We start from the raw sequence: 24,089 nt of genomic DNA, 5'->3' as shown, positions 1-24,089 counted from the left end.
GGAGTCTAGAAAATCACAGATTACAAAGGGAAAACCAGCTACCAGCTAAAACCAGGACACTGACGTCTTGCTCCCTGACAAGCTAAACACCTTCTTCGCCTGCTTTGAGGATAACACAGTGCCATCGACGCGGGCTGCTCTCAAGGACTGTGGGCTCTCGTTCTCCGTTGTCAACATGAGTACGTCATTTAAGCATGTTATCCCTTGCAAGTTTTCTGACCCAGACAGCATCCTTAGCCGCGTCCTCAGAGCAGGTGCAGACTAGCTGGGTGGAGTGTTTACAGACATATTCAATCTCTCCCTATCCCAGTCTGTTGTGCCCACTTGCTTTAAGATGTCCACCATTACTCCTGTACCCACGAAAGCAAAGGTAACTGAACTAAATGACGAGCACCCCGTTGCACCCACTTCTATCTTCATTAATTGCTTTGCGAGGCTAGTTAAGAATCATATCACCTCAACCTTATCTAACACCTAGACCCACTTCAATTTGCATATCGTCTCAATAGATCCACTGATGAAGCAATTGCCTTCGTACTCCTCTATCCCATCTGGACAAGAGGACTAACCCTGCACCTTCGAGGCTGCTGCCCTATGTACATAGACATGGAATCACTTTAATAATAGAACACTGGTCACTTTAATACAGTTTACATAGCGTTATACTCATTTCATATGTATATACAGGGTTCTAGTCAATGCCACTCTATTAAACTACTGCTGTATATATACTATTCTATCCTACGTATTCTACAGATATACTAAACATTATATCCGCACACCGTCCATAATGTCTATACATCCCATCACACGCACATAGTGTCTTCAGAAAGTATTTCAGACCCTTTGACTTTTTCCACATTTTGTTATATTACAGCCTTATTCTAAAATGGACTTTAAAAAATCATCAGCAATCTACAAACAATACCCCATAATGACAAAGCAAAAACTGGTTTTTAGACATTTTTGCAAATGTATTTAACAAAAATAACTGATACTTTATTTACATTAGCATTCAGACCCTTTGCTATGAGACTCGAAATTGAGCTCCGGTGCATCCTGTTTCCATTGATCATCCTTTCTACAACTCGATTGGAGTCCACCTTTGGTAAATTCAATTGATTGGACATGATTTGGAAAGGCACACACCTGCCTATTTAAGGTCCCACAGTTACCAGTGCATGTAAGAGCAAAAACCAAGTCATGAGATCGAAAGAATTGTCCATAGAGCACCGAGACAGGATTGTGTCGAGCCACAGACCTGGGGAAGGGTACCAAAAGATGTCTGAAGCATTGAAGGTCCCGAAGAACACAGTGGCCTCCTTCATTCTTAAATGGAATGAGTTTGGAACCACCAATACTCTTACCAGTGTTGGCCGCCTGGCCAAACTGACCATCGGGGGAGAAGGGCCACCTTGACAGAGCTCTAGAGTTCCTTTTAGGAGATGGGAGAGTCTTCCAGAAGGACAACCATCTCCAAATTTGAGAGAGTGAACAGATGATCTCTGCATGTGTAGTTCCCACTGTGAAGCATGGAGAAGATGTGACCGTTGTGGGGTTCCTTTGCTGGTGACACTGACAGTGATTTATTTAGATTTCAAGGCACACTTAACCAGCATCTATACCACAGCATTCTGCAGTGATACGCCATCTCATCTGGTTTGCGCTTAGTGGGACTATCATTTGTTTTTCAACAGGACAATGACCCAACACACCTCCAGGCTGTTTAAGGGCTTATTTGACCAAGAAAGAGAATGATGGAGTGCTGCATCAGATGACATGTCCTCCACAATCACCCAACCTCAACCCAATTGAGATGGTTTGGGATGAGTTGAAAAAGCAGCCAACAAGTGCTCAGCATAACTCCTTCAAGACTGTTGGAAAAGCATTCCAGGTGAAGCTGGTTGAGAGAATTTCAAGAGTGTGCAAAACTGTCATCAAGGCAAAGCGTGGCTACTTTGAAGAATCTAAAATTTTAAATATATTTTGATTTGTTTAACACTTTTTAGGTTACAACATGATTCCAACATGATTCCATATGTGTTATTTCATAGTTTTGATCTCTACTATTATTTTACAATGTAGAAAAGTCCAAACTTTTGACTGTGTTTGTATATTTATTTTATTTAACCTTTATTTAACTAGGCAATTCAGTTATGAACACATTACCTGTCAAAGGGCAAAGGCCTCCTGCGGGGACGGGGGCTGGGATTAAAAAATAAATATATATAGGACAAAACACACATCATGATATATACACTCCGGACTCCGACATTGCTCATCCTAATATTTATATATTTTTTAAATATTTTACTTTTAGCCTAAGTTCCATCGCCATCGGGAAACAGGGCCCTTTCACATCACACCGACCCTCATGATTTATGCACTGATTTACTATTATTCTGTCTATTACTGACACTGGATTAATTGATTGTATTCATGTAGCACTTTCCACTAGATCTCAAACAACTTTTACCTTGTATTGCAGCGACCAACTCATGTCACCCACACTAGTCTTTTACAGCTAGTTCAAGAGTATAAGAATTACCATCATACATTTCCCAGTAATATGAGGATACAGTACACAATACAACAACCTGTTGCTGTGTAACCCTAGGTGCTGTGTAACCCAAGGCTCATTGACCCCACACTTAGCCAAGACACTGCATACTGGATGCTTCCCAAATGGCAACCTATTCCCTATGTAGTGCACTACTACTGTAGCTATGGGCTCTGGTCAATTCGGATGTAGGCACAATATATGACACAAGAGACTAACAATAAACCAAATCCCCTCCAACTAAGGTGCTGTGTAACCCGGGGCTACGTGACCGCCACTGGAACACCATGTCGGAGGTGGTGGGCTTCCCGCTGCGTCCAGCCGAGGAAGGTGCCTGCGTGGCCCGCTTCATTCCACTGCGCCTGGAGGCCCACCTTGCCAGCTTCGAGGGCGTCAGCGAAGCAGCCAGCAAGGAGCACTCGCTGGAAAAGGCCATGGAGAAGATGGCCCTGGAGTGGGGCGACATGGACTTTGCCCTGCTGCCCTACCGCGAGACTGGCACGTCCATCCTGTCATCGGTGGACGAAGTGCAGATGCTGCTGGACGACCACATTGTCAAGACGCAGACCATGCGGGGCTCGCCCTTCATCAAGCCCTTTGAGGCTGAGATCAGGTGAGAAGGGGCACGGTATAAAATTAGGTGAGCAGGTGAGGAGTTTAAATTACAGTTAAAAAATACTGTGCATTTTGTACAATATTCTCCAATTGAATCGTACACATATGGCAGTACACAGTACTTGTCTGGGTCATATTCATTTGGCACTAAACGGTAGAACATTTACTGAAACCGGAAATTTCAATAAGAAGTGCTTGTTTTTGTTTTCTGTATAATTGTTTATTTTTGGGGGGGATACTGTGTGCACACTGAATATTCTCCCAATTACCACCTTTATTGACAACGATGGAGAAATTAATACATTTGATTTTTAATATGAATAAAGGCCCTTCATAAACCCTGTGTCTTCTAGGAATATTTCAACCCACCCTCTTAGGTCGACCCGGGACACATGCGTCCCATCTAGACATCTGGAAATGCAAATGCGCTACGCTAAATGCTAATAGTACTCGTTAAAACTCAAACGTTCATTAAAACACACATGCAGGGTACTGAATTAAAGCTACACTCGTTGTGAATCCAGCCAACAAGTCAGATTTTTAAAATGCTTTTCGGCGAAAGCATGAGAAGCTATTATCTGATAGCATGCAACACCCCAAAAGACCCGCAGGGGACAAAATAATTAGCATAGTCGGCGCTACACAAAACGCAGAAATAAAACATAAAACATTCATTACCTTTGACGATCTTCTTTGTTGGCACTCCTAGATGTCCCATAAACATCACTATTGGGTCTTTTTTTTAATTAAATCGGTCCATATATAGCCTAGATATCGATCTATGAAGACTGTGTGATCAAGGAAAAAACAGCATTTTATAACGCAACGTCATTTTTTTAAATGAAAAAAGTCGACGATAAACTTTCACAAAACACTTCGAAATACTTTTGTAATGCAACTTTAGGTATTAGTAAACGTTAATAATCTATCAAATTGATCATGGGGCGATGTACATTCAATAGCTCCACGTTTTGAAATCATGTTCAGAAATTTCTACTCCAAAACATCCTGTCGGAGACCGGAAGAAATGGGCTGTCTCTTGTTCGTTTGACCAAGAAACAAAGCCCAGGCAATTGACAAGACTGGTGACATCGTGTGGAAGCTGTAGGAATTGCAATCTCGGCTCCAGGTAATTTGGTTTCCATTCAACAATACATGCAAGTGGCGCATTGATACTTTTTTCCAGTTTTCAGTGATCAGTTTTTCTTGCGCTTTTCGATGAAACACAGGCTCTGTTATAGTCACAGCCGTGATTTAACCAGTTTTAGAAACGTCAGAGTGTTTTCTGTCCACACATACTAATCATATGCATATACTATATTCCTGGCATGAGTAGTAGGACGCTGAAATGTTGAGCGATTTTTAACAGAATGTTCTAAAAAGTAGGGGGTAGGATTAACAGGTTAATCCCAACATTACTTCCAAGTTTCACCATCATTGTAAAGGCCTCGTTATTTTGCTGCTTTGGCAAAGTCATTTCTGAAGATTATTATTTATATTCATGTGATTAGTGATGTATTTACGTTTGTCCCTCATTTTAAGGCCAACCCCGTTAAGCAAACAATATACCCCTTTAAAATAATGGACCATTCCACCAAGTTAAATTATTCACACCAGGAGACATTGTTTGGGGCCTCTGAATAGCATAGAAGTCTTCTCTCTCTTTTTGGTCTGTTAATAATTGTTTTATCATCTTTGACTGAGATGCTCGAGCTCAACACGTCAAGCCTGTTCGCTCAATTCACTTTAGGAAACCTGGAATTTGATTAAACTTTCATTATGTGTGGAACATATGCATAATTACTAATTTCATGAATACCTTGTAGTCCCATGCTCTTCACCATATGAGGAGTAATGGCCGATTTTCACCTAAAACCTCAACCCTGTAAATCGTCAACCTTGTTAGAGGCCCAATGTTAACTTTATTAGTTTGATATTAAATGTGAGTTTATTTGTACAAGGGATACTTGATCAATGAGAACATTTTGGATTTATCTCAAACATGCTTTTAAATAATAGTTAGGTAGTTAGCTACATAAGTGTCCGTAACAGGGTTGACAGACAGTGTGGTACAAGTGCAGATAAAATGCTCTTAGTGTTTTTCCATAGGCTAAATATATCCTTCATGCAACTGAATGTTGAAAGAACAAATATTTGACAGTTAACTTCTTAAAAGTTTACATGCCCAAAATGCACCCATTTCGTGGAACAACCCAACTGTTGTCAAGGTCCTAACATACGCCATGACTTTTTGCACATTTTGTTATGTTAGTCTAAATTTTGATTTTGTGTCACTGGCCTACACACAGTACCCCATAATGTCAACGTGGAATTATGTTTTTAGAAAGGTTTACAAATTAAACTAAATGAAAAGCTTAAATGTTATGGCAAGCCTAAATAAGTTCAGGAGTAAACATTTGTTTAACAAGTCACATAATGGACTCAATAATAATGTTTAACATAATTTTTGAAAGACGTCCTCATCTCTGTACCCCACACATACAATTAGCTTTAAGGTCACTTAGTCGAGCAGTGCATTTCTAACACATATTCAACCACAAAGACCAGGGAGCTTTTCCAATGCCTAGCAAAGAAGGACATCTATTGGTAGATGGGTAAAAAAATAAAATAAAATCTTCCCAACTCAGTTGCAGGAGAGGAAGGAATCCACTCATGTATTTCACAATGAGGCCAATGGTGACATTAAAACAGTTACAGAGGTTAATGGCTGTGATAGGAGAGAACTGAGGATGGATCAATAACATTGTAGTTATTCTAACCTAAGTGACAAAGTGAAAAGAAGGAAGCTTGTACAGAATACAAATATTTCAAAACATGCATCCTGTTTGCAAAAGGAACTAAAGTTAAACTGCAAAAAGTGTGGTAAAGAAATTAACTTTATGCCCTGAATACAAAGTGTTATGTTTGGGGCAAATCCAACACCTCACTGAGTACCACACTTCATAATTTCCAGCATGGTAGTGGCTCCATCATGTTATGGGTATGCTTGTCATCAGCAAGGACCAGGAAGTTTTTTTAGGATAACAAGACGAGGAATAAGCACAGGCAAAATCCTAGAGGAAAACCTGGTTCTGTCTGCTTTCCAAAAGACACTGGGAGATAAATTCATCTTTCAGCAGGACAATAGCCTAAAACATAAGGCCAAATATACACTGGAGTTGCTTACCAAGACAACATTGAATGTTCCTGAGTGGCCTAGTTACAGTTTTGACTTAAATTGACTTACATCTATGGCATGACTGGAAAATGACTGTGTTGCAATGGTCAACAACCAACTTGACAGAGCTTGAAGAATTTTAAAATGAATAATGTGCAAATATTGTACAATCCAGGTGTACAAAGCTCTTAGAGACTTGCCTAGAAAGACTCGCTGTAATCGCTCCAAAAGGTGATTCTAACATATATTGTCTCATGGGTGTGAATACTTATGTAAGTTAGATATTTCTATATTTCACTTTCAATAAATGTGTTAACATGTTTTCACTTTGTCATTATGGGGTGTTGGTGCATGATGCGACTCGATTGATTATTTGAAAAAAAGTTGCATGAAAGGCATGAGCTCTTCTTTGTTTCTTGAACAGGCTGCACACACTTCATCAGTCTCTCATTCACAATTTGACAAGCACTTGATAATGCCTCTAATATCCCGGCAGCATCCCCCTAATGTGTCCGTAATGGTCCCTAAACAAATCCATGCCTTTAGTGGCCGTTGTACTCTTGGGCTGAATTTAATAATCAGAATTCCCTTCTCCCGGCTGCATGTTCCGAAGCACCTCTCACTCACATGGCTCTCTGAGATATATCTCAATTCTTATTAGCCAATGCCCGTCATTTGATCGGGTTCTTCTCACAGGCATCTATTTCAGCTCTGAAGTAGGCTACAAGTGAACACAGACACATCGGTGTCTGTCTTTCCGAGGCGCATATTGAAGATGCTAGAAGAACTGTCTACTTTTACTTTTTATCATCCAAAAAGACGAGTAGGCCTAATGAACAGCAAAAGCACTAGCCAAGTCAATCTACCATCCCCCATAGTACAATAATTGAACTATTCTATTCTGTGCGATAAATCAATATTCTAAACATTGTCTGGAACAGTTGTGGGTTGCGATAGATCCCAAATGAAGACAACCACTCTCATCAATTTTTTTTTTAAAGGAATGAGGCTTATGCAATAGATCAGAACATTTAGCTTAAAATGTTGATAAACTATTAGGCTATTTTTCACATTGTAAGCGCAGCAATGCCCACACGGGAGTAGACTATAAGCGGGAATGTTCCGAAATGCAATCAATTAACGGGAAAACACCATTCTCAAAAGTGACCACAAATGCGATTATGGATGTAATGCTTTATTATAAAGGTGCATTTTTATGCTGAAAATGATCTTCTTCAAGCTTGAAATTCACGCGCTGCCTGTGTATGCCAGTTAGGCAGGCTTTACAGCGGCTGTAAAGCAGATTAATGTGCTTAATTTTAATAAGTTATTTGGCCACTTGAGTTGTAATACAAACCTTATCAAAACATATAGGCCAATGGGCTAGGCTACATGAGGGGGTTTGAAAATGCTGCAAAAAAAGGCATGCACTGTTTCTTTGCTTACTGTGATAATATATAATTCAATATAATTCACAAATGATAGGCTAATATTGTCACTCATCAAACTATTCTTGATTTTATCTTGTCTTTACATATACTAAATAAATATGTATGAAATTAGTTTTGATTTAGAATGGACCATTATCATGCACCGGTCTCAGAACAGGGGGAAAAACTTGGAAGATTATTAGTTACCATGACTAAACGGTCACATAGAATTTGACTGCAGTCATGACTCATGACTGCTGGTGTGGCGGTAATACGGTCACTGTAACAGCACTAGGTATGAATACTTTACTGACTTTATTGTCCGTATGGGGACATTTTGTGGTAGTGTCATGTACACGTTTAAAGTGGCGTTTAAATACAGTAGAAACCAAATTGACAGTATAACAGTTATAGTACATACTAATAAAAAGAGGCTAGCCTGCTGGCCTTACTGAGTCAATAGAAACATTAGCCTGAGCTGTTTAGGAGGGATATCACACCTAGCACAAATTATTGTGTAGTTCCTGTGTTTCCTGCTGGGGGGTGCCCTATAGCTGCACCCAGAGGGGAGTAGCTCAAAGTCCGGGTACAGGGGGTGGCTTGTGTCTCAAATAATTTTGTGAGCTTTGCTGGGGGGCCCTGACCTTAAAGGTCTGTTTGACTCCCAATACCTTACTTGCTGTGATGATAATCCTTCTCAGCATATTTTTCTGACTGACAGTGGAATTGCCAAACCAACAAACAATTCAAAAAGTTAAAATACTCTCAATGAAAGATTTGTAAAACAGAGTCGGTATAGTAAAGTCAACATTAAAATATCCCAACTATTAGTATACAAGATGTACAGGAGTGGGCATAAAACACATCCGTGTGGGGAGCCTATGTTGGTAGTGCGTATGTCCGAGACGTGGGGACCCACCTTGACCTGCTGTGACCTCTGCCTCAGGAAGTCTAACAGCCACAAAACCAGCCCCCCCATCTACGAAGTCCCTTACATGCTGACTAGACCAGGCACGTGCATGCGCAATCGCACGCAAGTTGATTTTGTCCATTCACAACAGGACTGGTGGAATTATGTCACACGTGCAGCTAACAGACATATAGAAATGTCTGCTCTACCCAAAATTACAACCAACTAATTGCAGAATTACCACAAAAATGGAAGAGGCAATTGGAAGGGGGAACAAGTAAGGAACATGTCTGTCGGCCCTGCATTAAAGACCAAAAATGGTTAAGGAAAAATGTGATAAATAAAAATATATACAATTTTCATTTAAAGACCAAAACATGTACAGCTGTGTCATATAAATTGCAAAACAGTTGGGAAGAGATTTTCGATGGTTTATGAATTGACACGCAAAACGACACAGGATACAAAACTTCAAATTTTCCATTTAAAATTATTATAAAAATTCTTGCAACCAATAGAATGTAATGTATATAGGGGATACAATCTTCCCAGCTCTGCGTATTGTTTTGTGAGGAGGAAAGTCATTAGATCATTTATTTTGATACTGTCCATACTTAGCATGTTTTTGGTCACAGGTTCCAGGAATGCCTGAAGTCGGAAGTTTGCATACAGATAGGTTGGAGTCATTAAACTAGTTTTTCAACCACTCCACAAATGTCTTGTAAACGAACTAAAGTTTTGGCAAGTCGGTTAGGACATCTACTTCGAGCATGACACAAGTCATTTTTTCAACAATTGTTTACAGACAGATTATTTCACTTATAATTCACTGTATCAGAATTCCAGGGGGTCAGAAGTTTACATACACTAAGTTGACTGTGCCTTTAAACAGCTTAGAATATTCCAGAAAATGTCACGGCTTTAGAAGCTTATGATAAATTATGTCAATTAGCCTGAGTCAATTGGAGGTGTACCTGTGGATGTATTTCAAAGCCTACACTCAAACTCAGTACCTCTTTGCTTGACATCATGGGGAAATGAAAAGAAATTAGCCAAGACCTCAGATTTTTTTTTTGTCCTCCACAAGTCTGGTTCATCCTTGGGAACAATTTCCAAAAGCCTGAATGTACCACGTTCATCTGTACAAACAATAGTACGCAATTATTAACACCATGGGACCACGCAGCCGTCATACCGCTCAGGAAGGAGACGCGTTCTGTTTCCTAGAGATGAACGTACTTTGGTGCGAAAAATGCAAATCAATCCCAGAACAGCAGCAAAGGACCTTGTGAAGATGCTGGAGGAAACAGGTTCAAAGTTTCTATATCCACAGTAAAACGAGTCCTCTATCGACATAACCTGAAAGGCCGCTCAGCAAGGAAGAAGCCACTGCTCCAAAACCGCCACTAAAAAGCCAGACTACAGTTTGCAACTCCACATAGGGAAAAAGATCGTACTTTTTGGAGAAATGTCCTCTGGTCTGATGAAACAAAAATAGAACTGTTTGGCCATAATGACCATCGTTATGTTTGGAGGAAAAAGGGGGAGGCTTGCAAGCCAAAGAACCGTGAAGCATCATGTTGTTGGGGTACTTTGCTGCAGGAGGGACTGGTGCACTTCACAAAATAGATGGCATCATGAGGAAAATGGCTTAAGGACAACAAAGTCAAGGTATTGGAGTGGCCATCACAAAGCCCTGACCTCAATCCCATAGAAAATGTGTGTGCAGAACTGAAAAAGCGTGTGCGAGCATGGAGGCCTACAAACCTGACTCACTTACACCAGCTCTGTCAGGAGGAATGTGCCACAATTCACCAACTTATTGTGGGAAGCTTGTTGAAGGCTACCCAAAACATTTGACCCAAGTTAAACAATTTAAAGGCAATGCTACCAAATACTAAACTTCTGTCCCACTGGGAATGTGATGAAATAAATAAAAGTTGAAATTGAAATCATAAATCAAATTTTAGTTGGATTAAATGTCAGGACTTGTTGAAAACTGCATTTAAATGTATTTGACTTCAACTGTAAATGTCACAAGTCCTCAACTGGCAGCTTAATTAACTAGTACCCGCAAAACACCAGTCTCGACGTCAACAGTGAAGAGGCGACCCCGGGATACTGGCCTTCTAGAGTTGGGAAGAAAAAGCTATATCTCAGACTGGCCAATAAAAAGAAAAGATTAAGATGGGCAAAAGTACACAGACACTGGACAGAGATATTACTTTTTCTTTTCAACTCTGCCTAGAAGGCCAGCATCCCGGATTCGCCTATTCACTGTTGACGTTGAGACTGGTGTTTTGCGGGTACTATTTAATTAAGCTGCCAGTTGGGTACTGGTGAGGCGTCTGTTTCTCAAACTAGACACTCTAATGTACTTGTCCTCTTGCTCAGTTGTGCACCGGGTCCTCCCACTCCTCTTTCTATTCTGGTTAGAAACAGTGTGCTCTGTTCTGTGAAGGAAGTAGTACACAGCGTTGTACGAGATCTTCAGTTTCTTGGCAATTTCTCTCATTGAATAGCCTTGATTTCTCAGAACAAGAATAGACTGATGAGTTTCAGAAGAAAGGTATTTGTTTCTGGCCATTTTGAGCCTGTAATTGTACCCACAAATGCTGATGCTCCAGATACTCAACTAGTCTAAAGATGGCCAGTTTTATTGCTTCTTTAATCAGAACAAGTTTTCAGCTGTGCTAACATAATTGAAAAAGTGATTTCTAATGATCAATTAGCCTTTTAAAATAGTAAACTTGGATTAGCTAACACCTGGTGCCATTGGAACACAGGAGTGATGGTTGCCTATAATGGACCTCTTTATGCCTATATAGATATTCCATAAAACATCTGCCATTTCCATTTCCAGCTACAATAGTCATTTACAACATTAACAATGTCTGCACGGTATTTCTGATCAATTTGATGTTATTTTAATGGTCAAAAAAATTGCTTTTCTTTCACAAACAAGTACATTTCTGAACGACCCCAAACTTTTGAACGATAGTGTAAATGTATATTGGTATGTGTATGTATATGCATATATTTATCCCCAAAATATATGGGGGATTAGAAATTATGCAGACAATTACATTGATGGGAGCAACAATCTAACCGCAATATTAAAGCTGATCTACCCTCTTAAAAAAAAAGAACAGAGCTGCTGTCCTCAAATACCTCCCACATAGTACAGTCAAAACACCCTTGGAGATGAGTGATACTATTGTCGTTCCAGATCTGGACAGTTTTAACTGTAGGTTTCTCCCTCTCCAGGAGCTGACAGTAGGTTGGCTGGAGGTAGACAACATTGTGGTCTGATGTTTCTAGGAAGGTCTGGTGGTGGCAGGGAAATCATTTGGTATTGTGTCATTGCACAAATCAAGAGTCTTATTTTTCGTAGCGTGACATTTCACATACAGGTGGTACGTGCGCGGGACCTTGTGCAAAGTGCAGTTAAAATACCCTAAAATAAATTTGGGTGCGTCGGGGAAAATGGATTCCAGTGTTTTGTGACGGATTATAGATAATATTTGATGCCTTTGTTATATTAGCTTTTCGTTAAATATACACAACGGTAACAAACAATTGGGGGAACTCATGGGGCAGATAGTAGGGTTGCAGTGACTTAAAAGCAGTTCAATGTCAGAGGTACAGAGTCTCTCTCTTACCAGGATCGATTTACACCACTGGTCCCTGACAAGCAGGCAGGCGCCCCCTCCGTGATGTTTCCCTGTGATGGTCAGATCACGGTCCGCTCTGACCAGTGTGAACCCGGCCGGCCTCACTTCCCTGTCCAGGACTCTGTCATCCAGCCAAGTCTCAGTAAACACCAGCAAACAGGCCTCCCGGTATCCATGTTGCTGCTGACAGCGCATCCTCTTTCCACCTCAGTGACTGGGCATTGATCAGCAAGGTGGTGTGTAAGGGAAGTTTGTTCTTCATTTTTTAAAGTCTATGTCTGATTCCCCCGCGTTTTCTGCTTTTGCATTTGGGTTTGTAATCCACTCGCAGACAATAGGAGATTAGATGGGCCATTGGGATATCCATTGCATTTGTGTGTGAGTTGCATTGTTGTATGATCTCTTTACCGTGTTGGATTCCGCTGTGAGCAGTGTTTTCAAAACGTAATCCGTTTGTAGAGGGTATGTACACGATCAACAAGATCAGTCTAACACCCCGTCACTGTAAAGCACTCATTGACAGATGGTTTACAAACAAAGTGTAAAAACAACAAAGAACACCACACCAAACGTCACACACACTGCTGGATGCAACAGCCGTGCCCCCAGAGCCTTGACACAATGTACTTATGACACCTTCAAATGGACTAGATACATAACGTGCTTTAATTTCTAAACGGTAAAACAGATATGAAAATTACCCTCAAATAAAAGGTAACCTTCTGTACTTTCACCAAATATAAAACATTGGATCTCAAATCCCAAATAATTATTTGATACGGTGTGCCCTAATCAATATGACTCTGATGTATTCTTTAATTAATTCATCCATCCATCCATCCCCAGGGACTGGGAAGGCAAGCTTCTGCTTCTGCAGGAGATCCTGGACGAGTGGCTGAAGGTGCAGTCCACCTGGCTCTACCTAGAGCCCATATTCAGCTCCCCAGACATCATGGCCCAAATGCCAGAGGAGGGACGCCGCTTCACTGCCGTCGACAAGACCTGGAGGGACACCATGAAGCATGTCTCTCTGGTAAGTAGTAACAAACACACACTCATACATCAGTTATTAAAGGATTGAATTTATAGTGTTTTTCCAGTTGGCACATAATGTAAGGCGGGTAACTCAATGTAGACTACAGACATATGAATTCAGGGCCCTTGGTACCCTGATCTGTGCCTACATGGGTGTGGGTTTACCTGCTTTGGACTTTTGACTGTCTAAAGAACTAGAGCTATGTGATGGTGGCCTCGGATACAGCGTGTTTGTATATCAATTTGCCCAGGCAAAATATATGGACATTTCTGTGCATGTGCAGGATTTGACTTTTTAATTAGCTGAGTGCCGACTCCGCTGCCTGCGTAGCTGCTGTGCTGAGTGTTCCACTGCTGCTCCCCCTTCCTTTATCGCCTTTGTCTAGTCACTGGTGTAGCCTAAAAACTTCATGTTGTACACAAAACTGTTTAATAAACTATTGCATTCCCTCAATAGGCTATTATGCATAAGCACAATTTCCTACAAACTTCATGTTGTACACAAAACAGTTCTATTGCATTCCATGCTTCAGTAAGCATAAGCACAATTTCATGTTATTTTTCATTTAAAAAAGGAGGGGAGTAGGCTACTCGCAGTTATTTACATGTTGTACACAAAATACATTATCAACATGTTTGTACAAACGTTGTTGTCAGTATTGCGTTTGCAATAAGCATGACACAAACAGGCAGTCTAGCAATTTCATGTTCTTCTTAGCTGCTTAATTACGTACAGCTATGATATCGGCATATCGTGCCTTCAGAAATTATTCCAATCCCTCTACTTTTTCCACATTGTTTGTGTAACAAAGTGGGATTAAAATATATTTAATTTTCATTTTTTAACAGCAATCTACACAAAATACTTTGTCAAAGTGGAAGAAAAATGTGATTTTGATTTAGATTAGTATTCAACCCCCCTGAGTCAATACATGTTGTAATCGCTGTCAAAGGTGATTCTAACTGTAAATCCAGGTTTGCAAAGTTTAAGAGTTTTGCAAACCTGGATTGTACAATATTATTATTTTTACAATTCTTCAAGCTCTGTGAAGTTGGTTGTTGATCATTGCCTGACAGACATTTTCAAATCTTGCCATAGATTTTCATGCCGATTTAAGTCAAAACTGTGTCTGCGTTTAGCTCTATTCCTTTTAATATTATCCTAAAATCTCCAGTGTATATTTGGCCTTGTGTTTTAGGCGATTGTCCTGCTGAAAAGTGAATTTGTCTCCCATTGTGTGTTGGAAAGCAGACTGAACCAGGGTTTCCTCTACGATTTTGCCTGTGCTTAGCTCTATTCCTTTTCTTTTTATCCCAAAAAACTGCCTAGTCCTTACTAATGACAAGCATGCCCATAACATGATGCAGTCACCATCATGCTTGTATTCAAGACATGAAGTTCATTTATTTGCCACATTTTTTTATTTTTTACTTTTGTGCCTTAATGCAAACAGGATGCATGTTTTCAAATATGTTTTATTCTGTACAGGCTTCCTTCTTTTCACTCATTTAACTCAGTATTGTGGAGTAACTACAGTGTAATTCGTCCATCAGTTTTCTCCACAGCCATTTAACTCTAACTGGTTTAAAATCACCATTGGCCTAATTGTGAAATCCCTGAGTGGTTTCCTTCCTCTCCATCAACTGTGTTAGAAGGACGCCTGTATCTTTTTAGTGACTGGGTGTATTGATACACCATCCAAAGTGTAAGTAATTAATAGCTCATAAGGATATTCAGTTTTTGCTTTTTTTAATGTTTAGCCATCTACCAATAGGTGCCCTTCTTTGCTAGTCATTGGAAAACCTCCCTGGTCTTTGTCGTTGAATCTGTGCTTGAAATTCACTGCTCGACTCAGGGACCTTACAGATAATTGTATGTGTGTGGGAAAGAGATGGCGTAGTCATTCAAAATCATGTTAAACACCATTATTGCAGAGAATCCATGTAAATAGGGCTGTTGTGCTGACCATATTACCTCCACACCGGCGATCAACGCTCATGAAGGCAGTCAAATTCCACGTGACCGTTTAGTCATGGTAATTAGACTTCTCCAAGCTCTGATGCTGCTGATGGTCATTAGTAGCCTACCAAACTTGCTAACTGCCTGGTATAGGCTATGCAATTGCTCAAGAAAACAGAGTGATGGCCTCTACTAAAAAGTGGAGAATCAGCTTTCTATTGGCTAGACCTACTATATTTATTTTCAAATGTCCTAATATTAAGCACATTGCTTATCTTTACAACTGGAGTACAGCCTACCTGGCTGGCAAGACAATAAACCATGGGGAAATCATCCTTCATTCACTATTTAAGTGCATAGATTACATGTATTTTTCCCGCTGCCCCTGTTTTGCTACAGGTGCCTGATAATGGTCCATTCTAAATCAAAACACATTTCACACACATTATTTAGTATATGTAAAGACAATATTAAATCAAGAATAGTCTCACTTGTGAATGATATATTATCACTTGTGAATGATGCCTAGCATAAGAAACAATGCCTTTTTTCCCCAACTTTTTCAAATCATAGTCCCACACCTCATCTAGTCTAGCCCATAGACATAAATGTCTAGGTTTATATATGTCTAGGTTTGTATTACAACTAAAGTGACCAAATAGCTTCTTAACATTAAGCAAATTAATACACTTTACAATGGGTGTTGAGTCTAACTGGCATACATAAGCAGCGTGTGAGTTTCAAGTTTGGGGAAGATAATTTTCACCATAAAAACGTACCTTTATAATAAAAGCGTTACATGCATAATTGCAGCTCCGTTCACTTTTGATAATGGGGTTTTCTTCTATTGGAACATTTGCGCTTATAGCTTACTACCATGTGCGCTTATAATGTGAATAAACATCTTAAGAGAAACATTCTGATCTGTTCCGTCAGCCACATTGCGTAAAAAAGTTTTTTTTAATGCTAGTGGTTTTATTAATTTGGGATCTATCACATCCCACAACTGTCCCAGACTATGTTTTGAATACGTATTTCTCGCACAGAAAATAATAGGTCAAACTTTGTACCATGGAGGATAGTAGATTGACATAGGCTAGTGCTTTTGCTGTTTGTTAGACCTACTCATCTTGTTGGCTGACGAAAAGTAAAGGTGGACAGTTCTTCCAATATCTTCAATATGCACCTCGGAATTGGATACGGATGTGGGGAGTTGCTTCTCCAATGTGTCTGTCTTCATTTGTAGCCTGTGAGTAAGACCGGATCACTTGATGGAGTGCGCTGGCCCACACAAAGGAGATGCCGCTGTGAAATTCTAGGCATTAGAGTTGCATCATGCAGCCTTACAATGTATTAATAATCAAAACATAAAGCCCAATGTAGAACAACTGAAGTTACATTAAGAACTCTAAATTAAGCATATAGGAGTACCTTTTTCTTTGTTAACCGCCCATCACAGAATAGCTGCATGTGCACACTACCTCATTGTTTAGAGAAAATATCCCTATTTTATTAAGCTTTGTTAAATTGTATTCTTCATACTACAAAATAACGCCACAGAATTCTAAGCAAATCTTGTCAGCTAAATTAACTAGTGTAGCACACAGCCATTTGGCATAGACAGATCAGGGCAGATCAGGACAACTCAGAGTATGCTATTTTATTCATCTGAAATAGACTACATTTTCTTCATTTCATGCTTCTTTAGACTTGTCTAAAATAAATAAGGCATTTATTGTGAAGGTGTAGGCTATATTACATTTATTAGACTTTTTCAAATGTAGACGTGCCAAAGGTCAGCATCATTGGCTTGTAGGCTATGTGTGGATGCCAGGAGATGCTAAATGTGTTTATGTTAATTTTTATTTTATTTTTTATTTATTTCACCTTTATTTAACCAGGTAGGCTAGTTGAGAACACGTTCTCATTTACAACTGTGACCTGGCCAAGATAAAGCATAGCAGTGTGAACAGACAATACAGAGTTACACATGGAGTAAACAATTAACAAGTCAATAACACAGTAGAAAAAAAAGTAAAAAAAAGAGAGTCTAAATACATTGTGTGCAAAAGGCATGAGGCGAATAATTACAATTTTGCAGATTAACACTGGAGTGATAAATGATCAGATGGTCATGTACAGGTAGAGATACTGGTGTGCAAAAGAGCAGAAAAGTAAATAAATATAAACAGTATGGGGATGAGGTAGGTAAAATTGGGTGGGCTATTTACCGATAGACTATGTACAGCTGCAGCGATTGGTTAGCTGCTCAGATTAATGTGTGATCGACAGTTATTTGCTTGACAATCACCGGCTGATGAAGTTTCGTGGCATTCTCTCAACCAGCTTCACCTGGAATGCTTTTCCAACTATCTTGAAGGAGTTCCCACAAATGCTAAGCACTTGTTGGCTGCTTTTCCTCTGCGGTCCAACTCATCCCAAACCATCTCAATTGGGTTGAGGTCGGGTGATTGTGTAGACCAGGTCATCTGATGCAGCACTCCAACACTCTCCTTCTTGGTCAAATAGCCCTTACACAGCCTGGGGTGGGTTGGGTCATTGTCCTGTTGAAAAACAAATGATAGTCCCACTAAGCGCAAACCAGATGGGATGGCGTATCGCTGCAGTATGCTGTGGTAGCCATGCTGGTTAAGTGTGCCTTGAATTCTAAGTAAATCACCGACAGTGTCACCATTAAAGCACCCCCACACCACCTCCCCCATGCTCACGGTGGTAACTACCCATGTGGAGATCATCCGCTTACCTACTCTGCGTCTCACAAAGACACAGTGGTTGGACAGATGTCCATTGCTCGTGTATTTTGGTAATTTTTATTGGCCCAAGAAAGTCTCCTCTTCTTATTGGTGTCCTTTAGTAGTGGTTATTTTGCAGCAATTTGACCACGAAGGCCTGATTCATGCAGTCTCATCTGAACAGTTGATGTTGAGATATGTCTGTTACTTAAACTCTTCAAAGTATTTATTTGGGCTGCAATTTGAGGCTGGTAACTCTAATGAACTTATCCTCTGCAGCAGAAGTAACTCTGGGTCTTCCTTTCCTGTGGCGGTCTTCATGGGAGCCAGTTTCATAGCGCTTGATGGTTTTTGCGACTGCACTTTAAGGAACTTTCAGTGTGTCCTAAAGTAATGATTTACTGTCATTTCTCTTTGCTTATTTGAGCTGTTCTTGCCATAATTTGGACTTGGTCTTTTACCAAATAGGGTTATCTTGTGTATAACACATTAAGAAAGGAAAGAAATACACAAATGAACTTTTAACAAGGCACACCTGTTAATTGAAATGCATTCCAGGCTACCTCATGAAGCTGGTTGAGAGAATTCCAATAGTGTGCAAAGTTGTCATCAAGGCAAAGGGTGGCTACTATGAAGAATGTCAAATATGAAATATATTTTGTTTTGTTTAACACTTTTTTTTGGTTACTATATGATTCCATATGTGTTATTTCATAGTTTTGATGTCTTCACTATTATTCTACAAAGTAGAAAATAGTAGAAATAAAGAACAACCCTGGAATTTGTAGGTGTGTCCAAACTTTATACTGTATATGTAGGTAGGCGTATAATGACTATGCATAGATAATAAACAGCGATTAGCTGCAGCTTAAAAAAAGGGGGGGGGTTGTCAATGCAAATTATCCGGGTTGTAACGATTTTCTGGTGTCGAAGGAGAGGAGGACCAAAATACAGCGTGGTTATTTGTATAGATGAAAGATGAAAACACGAACAGTATACAAAAACAATAAACCTGAAAAAACCTAAACAGCCTATCTGGTGCAAACAGAGACAGGAACAATCACCCACAAACCCCAACACCAAACAGGCTACCTAAATATGGTTCCCAATCAGAGACAATGACTAACACCTGCCTCTGATTGAGAACCATATCAGGCCAAACACAGAAACAGACAAACTGGACACACAACATAGAATGCCCACTCAGATCACACCCTGACCAAATAAAACATAGAAACATACAAAGCAAACTATGGTCAGGGTATGACACGGGTAGCCATTTGATTAGCTGATTATTTGTAACCCTAACCTTAATTTTAAACCCAACCCCTAAGCTTTGTGCTCATGTGGACATGGTAAATGTCCATGCGAGGGATCATTTTCCTTATTTTACTAGCCATGCAGACTTTTGGTCCCCACATGGATAGAAGAACCAACACACACACACACACACACACACACACACACACACACACACACACACACACACACACACACACACACACACACACACACGGTCACACACAAACACGTACACCAGTAGCCCTTTCCTAGAGACTCTCGAAAGGGTAATTGGTGTCCCCAGCAGACCCGAAATGAGACACATCAATATCAGCCCAGCGTCCTCCAGAAACTCGGCTGGCTGCGCCATCAAATAGAAATTATGGATTTTGTCTGGAAAGAGCGGGCCAGGTGGAGTCTCATAGAAAATGAGGTTGCAAAGGGACAGAGGGCCTATAGTCTGTCTTAATGTATTTTTTTGTGGGATGTGTGGGTCCATGTGGTGTGATGTTATGTGTAGGCCTACTAGCAACTGTAAGATTAAGTAAGTAAGATTTCAAACCTTATTGTAAAAAAAATCCACCAAATATTGACTGAATTAGGCTGAAGCACATAAACAAACAAAACACTGACACAACATTCATTTTGGTAGGAATTTCTGTATTCAATTTGGTAGGAATGTATGTATTCAATTGAATTCTGTTCAATATTCATGTAATTTTCTGCTTTGAAACAACACATGCCAACATTTGAAATCCATGGCCTATTTTTGTGTTTTGTTGCTTGGATAAATGTTTTAGATTGAAAACGTTTGGCCCATTTGCATATACACAGGTGCTACCTTTTGTTGTTGTTTTTGCATGGTATTTACTCTATCCAACCTGCATCTTTCTAAGGTACCACCCCATTACAATCTCACGTTCTACTGTACCTGATCATGATGAATTTCACTCATATTCATGATTGTTTTTGTCAAATTCTCTGGGCATATAACATTATGTCAAGAATATGTTTATAAAACAGGTGGGTATACTTTTCCTAATATTAACACCCTTCTATAGAATATTCCAACACACAAATAGTTTACAATGTGTGCAAGATCAAAACCCTTATCTACGACATTTTGTTGTTCATTTTTGGAAGCTACTTGAGGTACTTGGTAAACATTTCAAATGAATGTATTAAACTGTATTAAGAAAAATCAACACACACTTGTGCAATGATCGCATTCTCCTCTGTCTCTTAAATCATCCCAGAATATTGTGTACACGGAAGTGAAGTAGGAAATTAACACCAGCCACTAGCCAAATGCTGGTACTGTAGATTTTGGCATTGGCTGGTAGAATGTCTATTCTTCACAGCCACATTGGCGGGTGGTCACACAAAGCATTTAGGAGCATTTTTACTTCAATAAATTCTAATTCCCAGATTTGAGTCTGTGTGTGTGCGCGTGTGTGCGTTTTATGTGATTTATTTGTATCTTCAACCACAGGGGTGCGCTCCAGATCCATGAAGCTCACACTAGCCTCATCCCGCAAGTCATTATTTACTCTCCACTTTAATGTGTCAATTAATGTGTCAGCTTGTCCTCAGATGCAGATGGGAGTGAAAATTGTTCATGTTTTCTTTCTTATGTTTTTTCACAGTCAGTATTTCTCCCAGTTAGGGGCGGGGGTGGGGTCATGTCCTGAACTAAAACAAGTCATGATTGAGCTGTCAGGTATGCCAAGCAGAGAGAAAGAGTGTGTCTGTGTCTGTCTGTGAAGTCCCTTCCTTCCGCCCCCCTCCTTCTCCTTCCTTCCTTCTCAAGGTAAAATGCTTTGACACCACACACTTGTAATGAGAGCATTACAACGGAGATGTGCATGGAGGAATGGAGGTGTAAATTGAGGAGGTTGATGAAGAGGTGGAGGAGAGGGGTGGGGTACTGTGTGCCTGTGTGTGTGTGGGGGACAAGGTTATAAATGACAATGTTTTTAGTTAAGGTACTGCATTACCACTCTTACTATACTATACTGTACTATAACTCTTGGTCGTGTCAATTCAACTCCCATGCTGAAGGATTTAATCTGTCTGGCCAATAAAGTCTACAATGACACATTAAACATACATTATGGCAATGTCATCCATAAATATTACCTTGGTGCGTTTAATCCCTGTCCAAGCGTTGCCTTTGAAATAGATGCAAATCAAAAACCACGTTCCATTGTTGACATTTTGAAGGGGACTTGCATGTCACACGTTCTTAACAGACGTTTGAGGGAAAAACGCATAAGAAAATGCGCTTTGTACAAGCAACAGTTTGAGTGTGCGTTGCTTTTCATAAATAGATCCAGTGACAATTACTGTATGTGGCAGCTTAAGTTAATTTCCACCCCACAAAAACATGGAAATAACGACTGGAAAGGGAAGATTCCTGAGGTGGGTGGGGCATGCGCATTGCTATGTGTACAGAGAGAAGGGGGATTTTCAGAGAAACGAACGTAGATAAAAAAAAAAAGTGCTTACACTCAGGAGAGGACCTATTCAGTGTCTCACTCCTCACAAAGCCTTTCTGTTCACAGACTAAATAGAAATGTCCCTTTCATTATCTTGTATTATACCAAGATATGTGCAAGAAAACTGAGTCTGATGTGAGAGCTGCCATTTTTCTGAATCCTACAATGGCTAAATCATCTGTCCTGAATAAGGAGCGAACAATTTAGCACAATCACCCAATTCAAACTCATCAAATCAGCTTTTTATTTCACTGTTTGCTTGCCAAATGAGGTTGATGATTTGATTTAGCCTGTTATCGTGAGTTGGTTACAGTAGCCGGAATGTCGCTAATAATGTAATCTCGAGAAGGGAGACTATCACCCGTAAAATCCAACAAAAAAGGGATTTAATCTTAGAAAATGCAGTCTCCCCTTTCTCGCATTAGGATCATCAAATGACAAATTTTCACGGTTACAAAAGGTGATTTAAAGAAGGCTTCGTGAGATGGGGTGCTTATTACCACTTCTTTATTACATGCTTTTAGAGTCAGTCTTCAGAAAAAGTTTATTTTGGAATGAGAGACATCATTAAAGTAAAATTTCCAGCCACTGCCTCAAATAAATCAATAGCAATCAGAGTAAGAGAAGAAAGGCAATTATTATCTCTTACTAGATGCTGTGTGGGTTCTATACTTTGTGGGAGGGCAGAAAGAGAGGATAAAATAATAAAAGCATGTTTTTAAATCCCCCCCATCCTCCATTATAACTCCCCTCCTTACTTCAAGAACTTAGACTTTTCCCGTGCAACCCTTAGAACAATGTGCGATACTAGATCAAATACATCACGTACTCTTCTATGCCTATTTTTTTCCATTTACATGGATAGGAATTGCCATGGATTTACATTTAGAACTCAATTAATAGTATCTCTGTGGGAATTGCTCTGTACTGTACAACTACTGTGTACATTACAAAAAGGCAAGACTAGAGTAATCTCTAAAGCCTTCAGCCGATAATGTGAATAATGTAGAATTCAAGTTCCATTAGGACTCCCTGTACTGTATTAACTTTGCTCTCTCATTTCATGAAGAAGGGGAGACTGCAGCTAGTTGGTCTACGGTATGTGGTTTAGTTGTAATTTAGTACACACAGAGATAGATATCCATTTTGGTGTTACGTGTTTGTTTAGAACTTTTATTAACACAGTTGATCATAGCAACAACAAAATGGTTTAGTCTCTCTTATCAGTAAAATGGATACATTTAAAACTTTTCCTTGTCGTTAAGAAGACACTTTATAACTCCAAGTTTAGTTATGAGTTATGTTTCTCTGCATTATCTCTGTCTGTGCTCTTCATATTATATCAGCACGGTAGTATCCCTCAGAGCCGTGATCATGCATTCCCCATCTAACCTTGGAAGATTAGATATACTTTAGGCCTTCCAGGGATGTCTAGAGCCAACATGTTAAATTAGTTGACAGCTGAGATCAGATCAGACCTGAATTGTACTGTGGGCCTCAAGACTTTTTAAAATCCTAGTTTTATGTTTGGCTGGAGGCTTGAATGAGGATATTGTAGTAAACTCAGAGCATGGATGCTATAAATATGGATGGAGACAAATTGCAGAATAACAACTTAACCTCTTAGGTCGACCCGACACGCAGGCGTCCCATCTAGACATCTGGAAATGCAAATGCGCTACGCTAAATGCTAATAGCACTCGTTAAAACTCAAACGTTCATTAAAACACACATGCAGGGTACTGAATTAAAGCTACACTCGTTGTGAATCCAGCCAACAAGTCAGATTTTTAAAATGCCTTTCGGGGAAAGCATGAGAAGCTATTATCTGATAGCATGCAACACCCCAAAAGACCCGCAGGGGACGTAAACAAAATAATTAGCATAGTCGGCGCTACACAAAACGCAGAAATAAAACATAAAACATTCATTACCTTTGGCCATCTTCTTTGTTGGCACTCCTAGATGTCCCATAAACATCACTATTGGGTATTTTTTTTCTCGATTAAATCGGTCCATATATATAGCCTAGATATCGATCTATGAAGACTGTGTGAGCAAGAAAAAAACAGCGTTTTATAACGCAACGTCATTTTTTATAATTAAAAAAGTTGACGATAAACTTTCACAAAACACTTCGAAATACTTTTGTAATGCAACTTTAGGTATTAGTAAACGTTAATAATCTATCAAAT

General features: G+C 39.7%; 1 protein-coding gene across 1 annotated transcript in view; it reads left to right on the top strand.

The window, feature by feature from the left end:
* The window catches only part of LOC118367563 (dynein axonemal heavy chain 7-like), a 238,437-nt gene that overhangs the window by 31,835 nt on the left and 182,513 nt on the right, over window positions 1-24,089 (top strand). The window contains 2 exon segments of the mRNA XM_052493948.1: window positions 2,806-3,173; window positions 13,214-13,400. Of these exon segments, the coding sequence (XP_052349908.1) occupies window positions 2,806-3,173; window positions 13,214-13,400 (555 nt within the window).

Source organism: Oncorhynchus keta, chromosome 34 (genome assembly GCF_023373465.1).
Source record: "Oncorhynchus keta strain PuntledgeMale-10-30-2019 chromosome 34, Oket_V2, whole genome shotgun sequence".
In the NCBI taxonomy this organism is placed as follows: Eukaryota; Metazoa; Chordata; class Actinopteri; order Salmoniformes; family Salmonidae; genus Oncorhynchus; species Oncorhynchus keta.
This window is presented reverse-complemented; position numbering and strand designations above follow the sequence as displayed.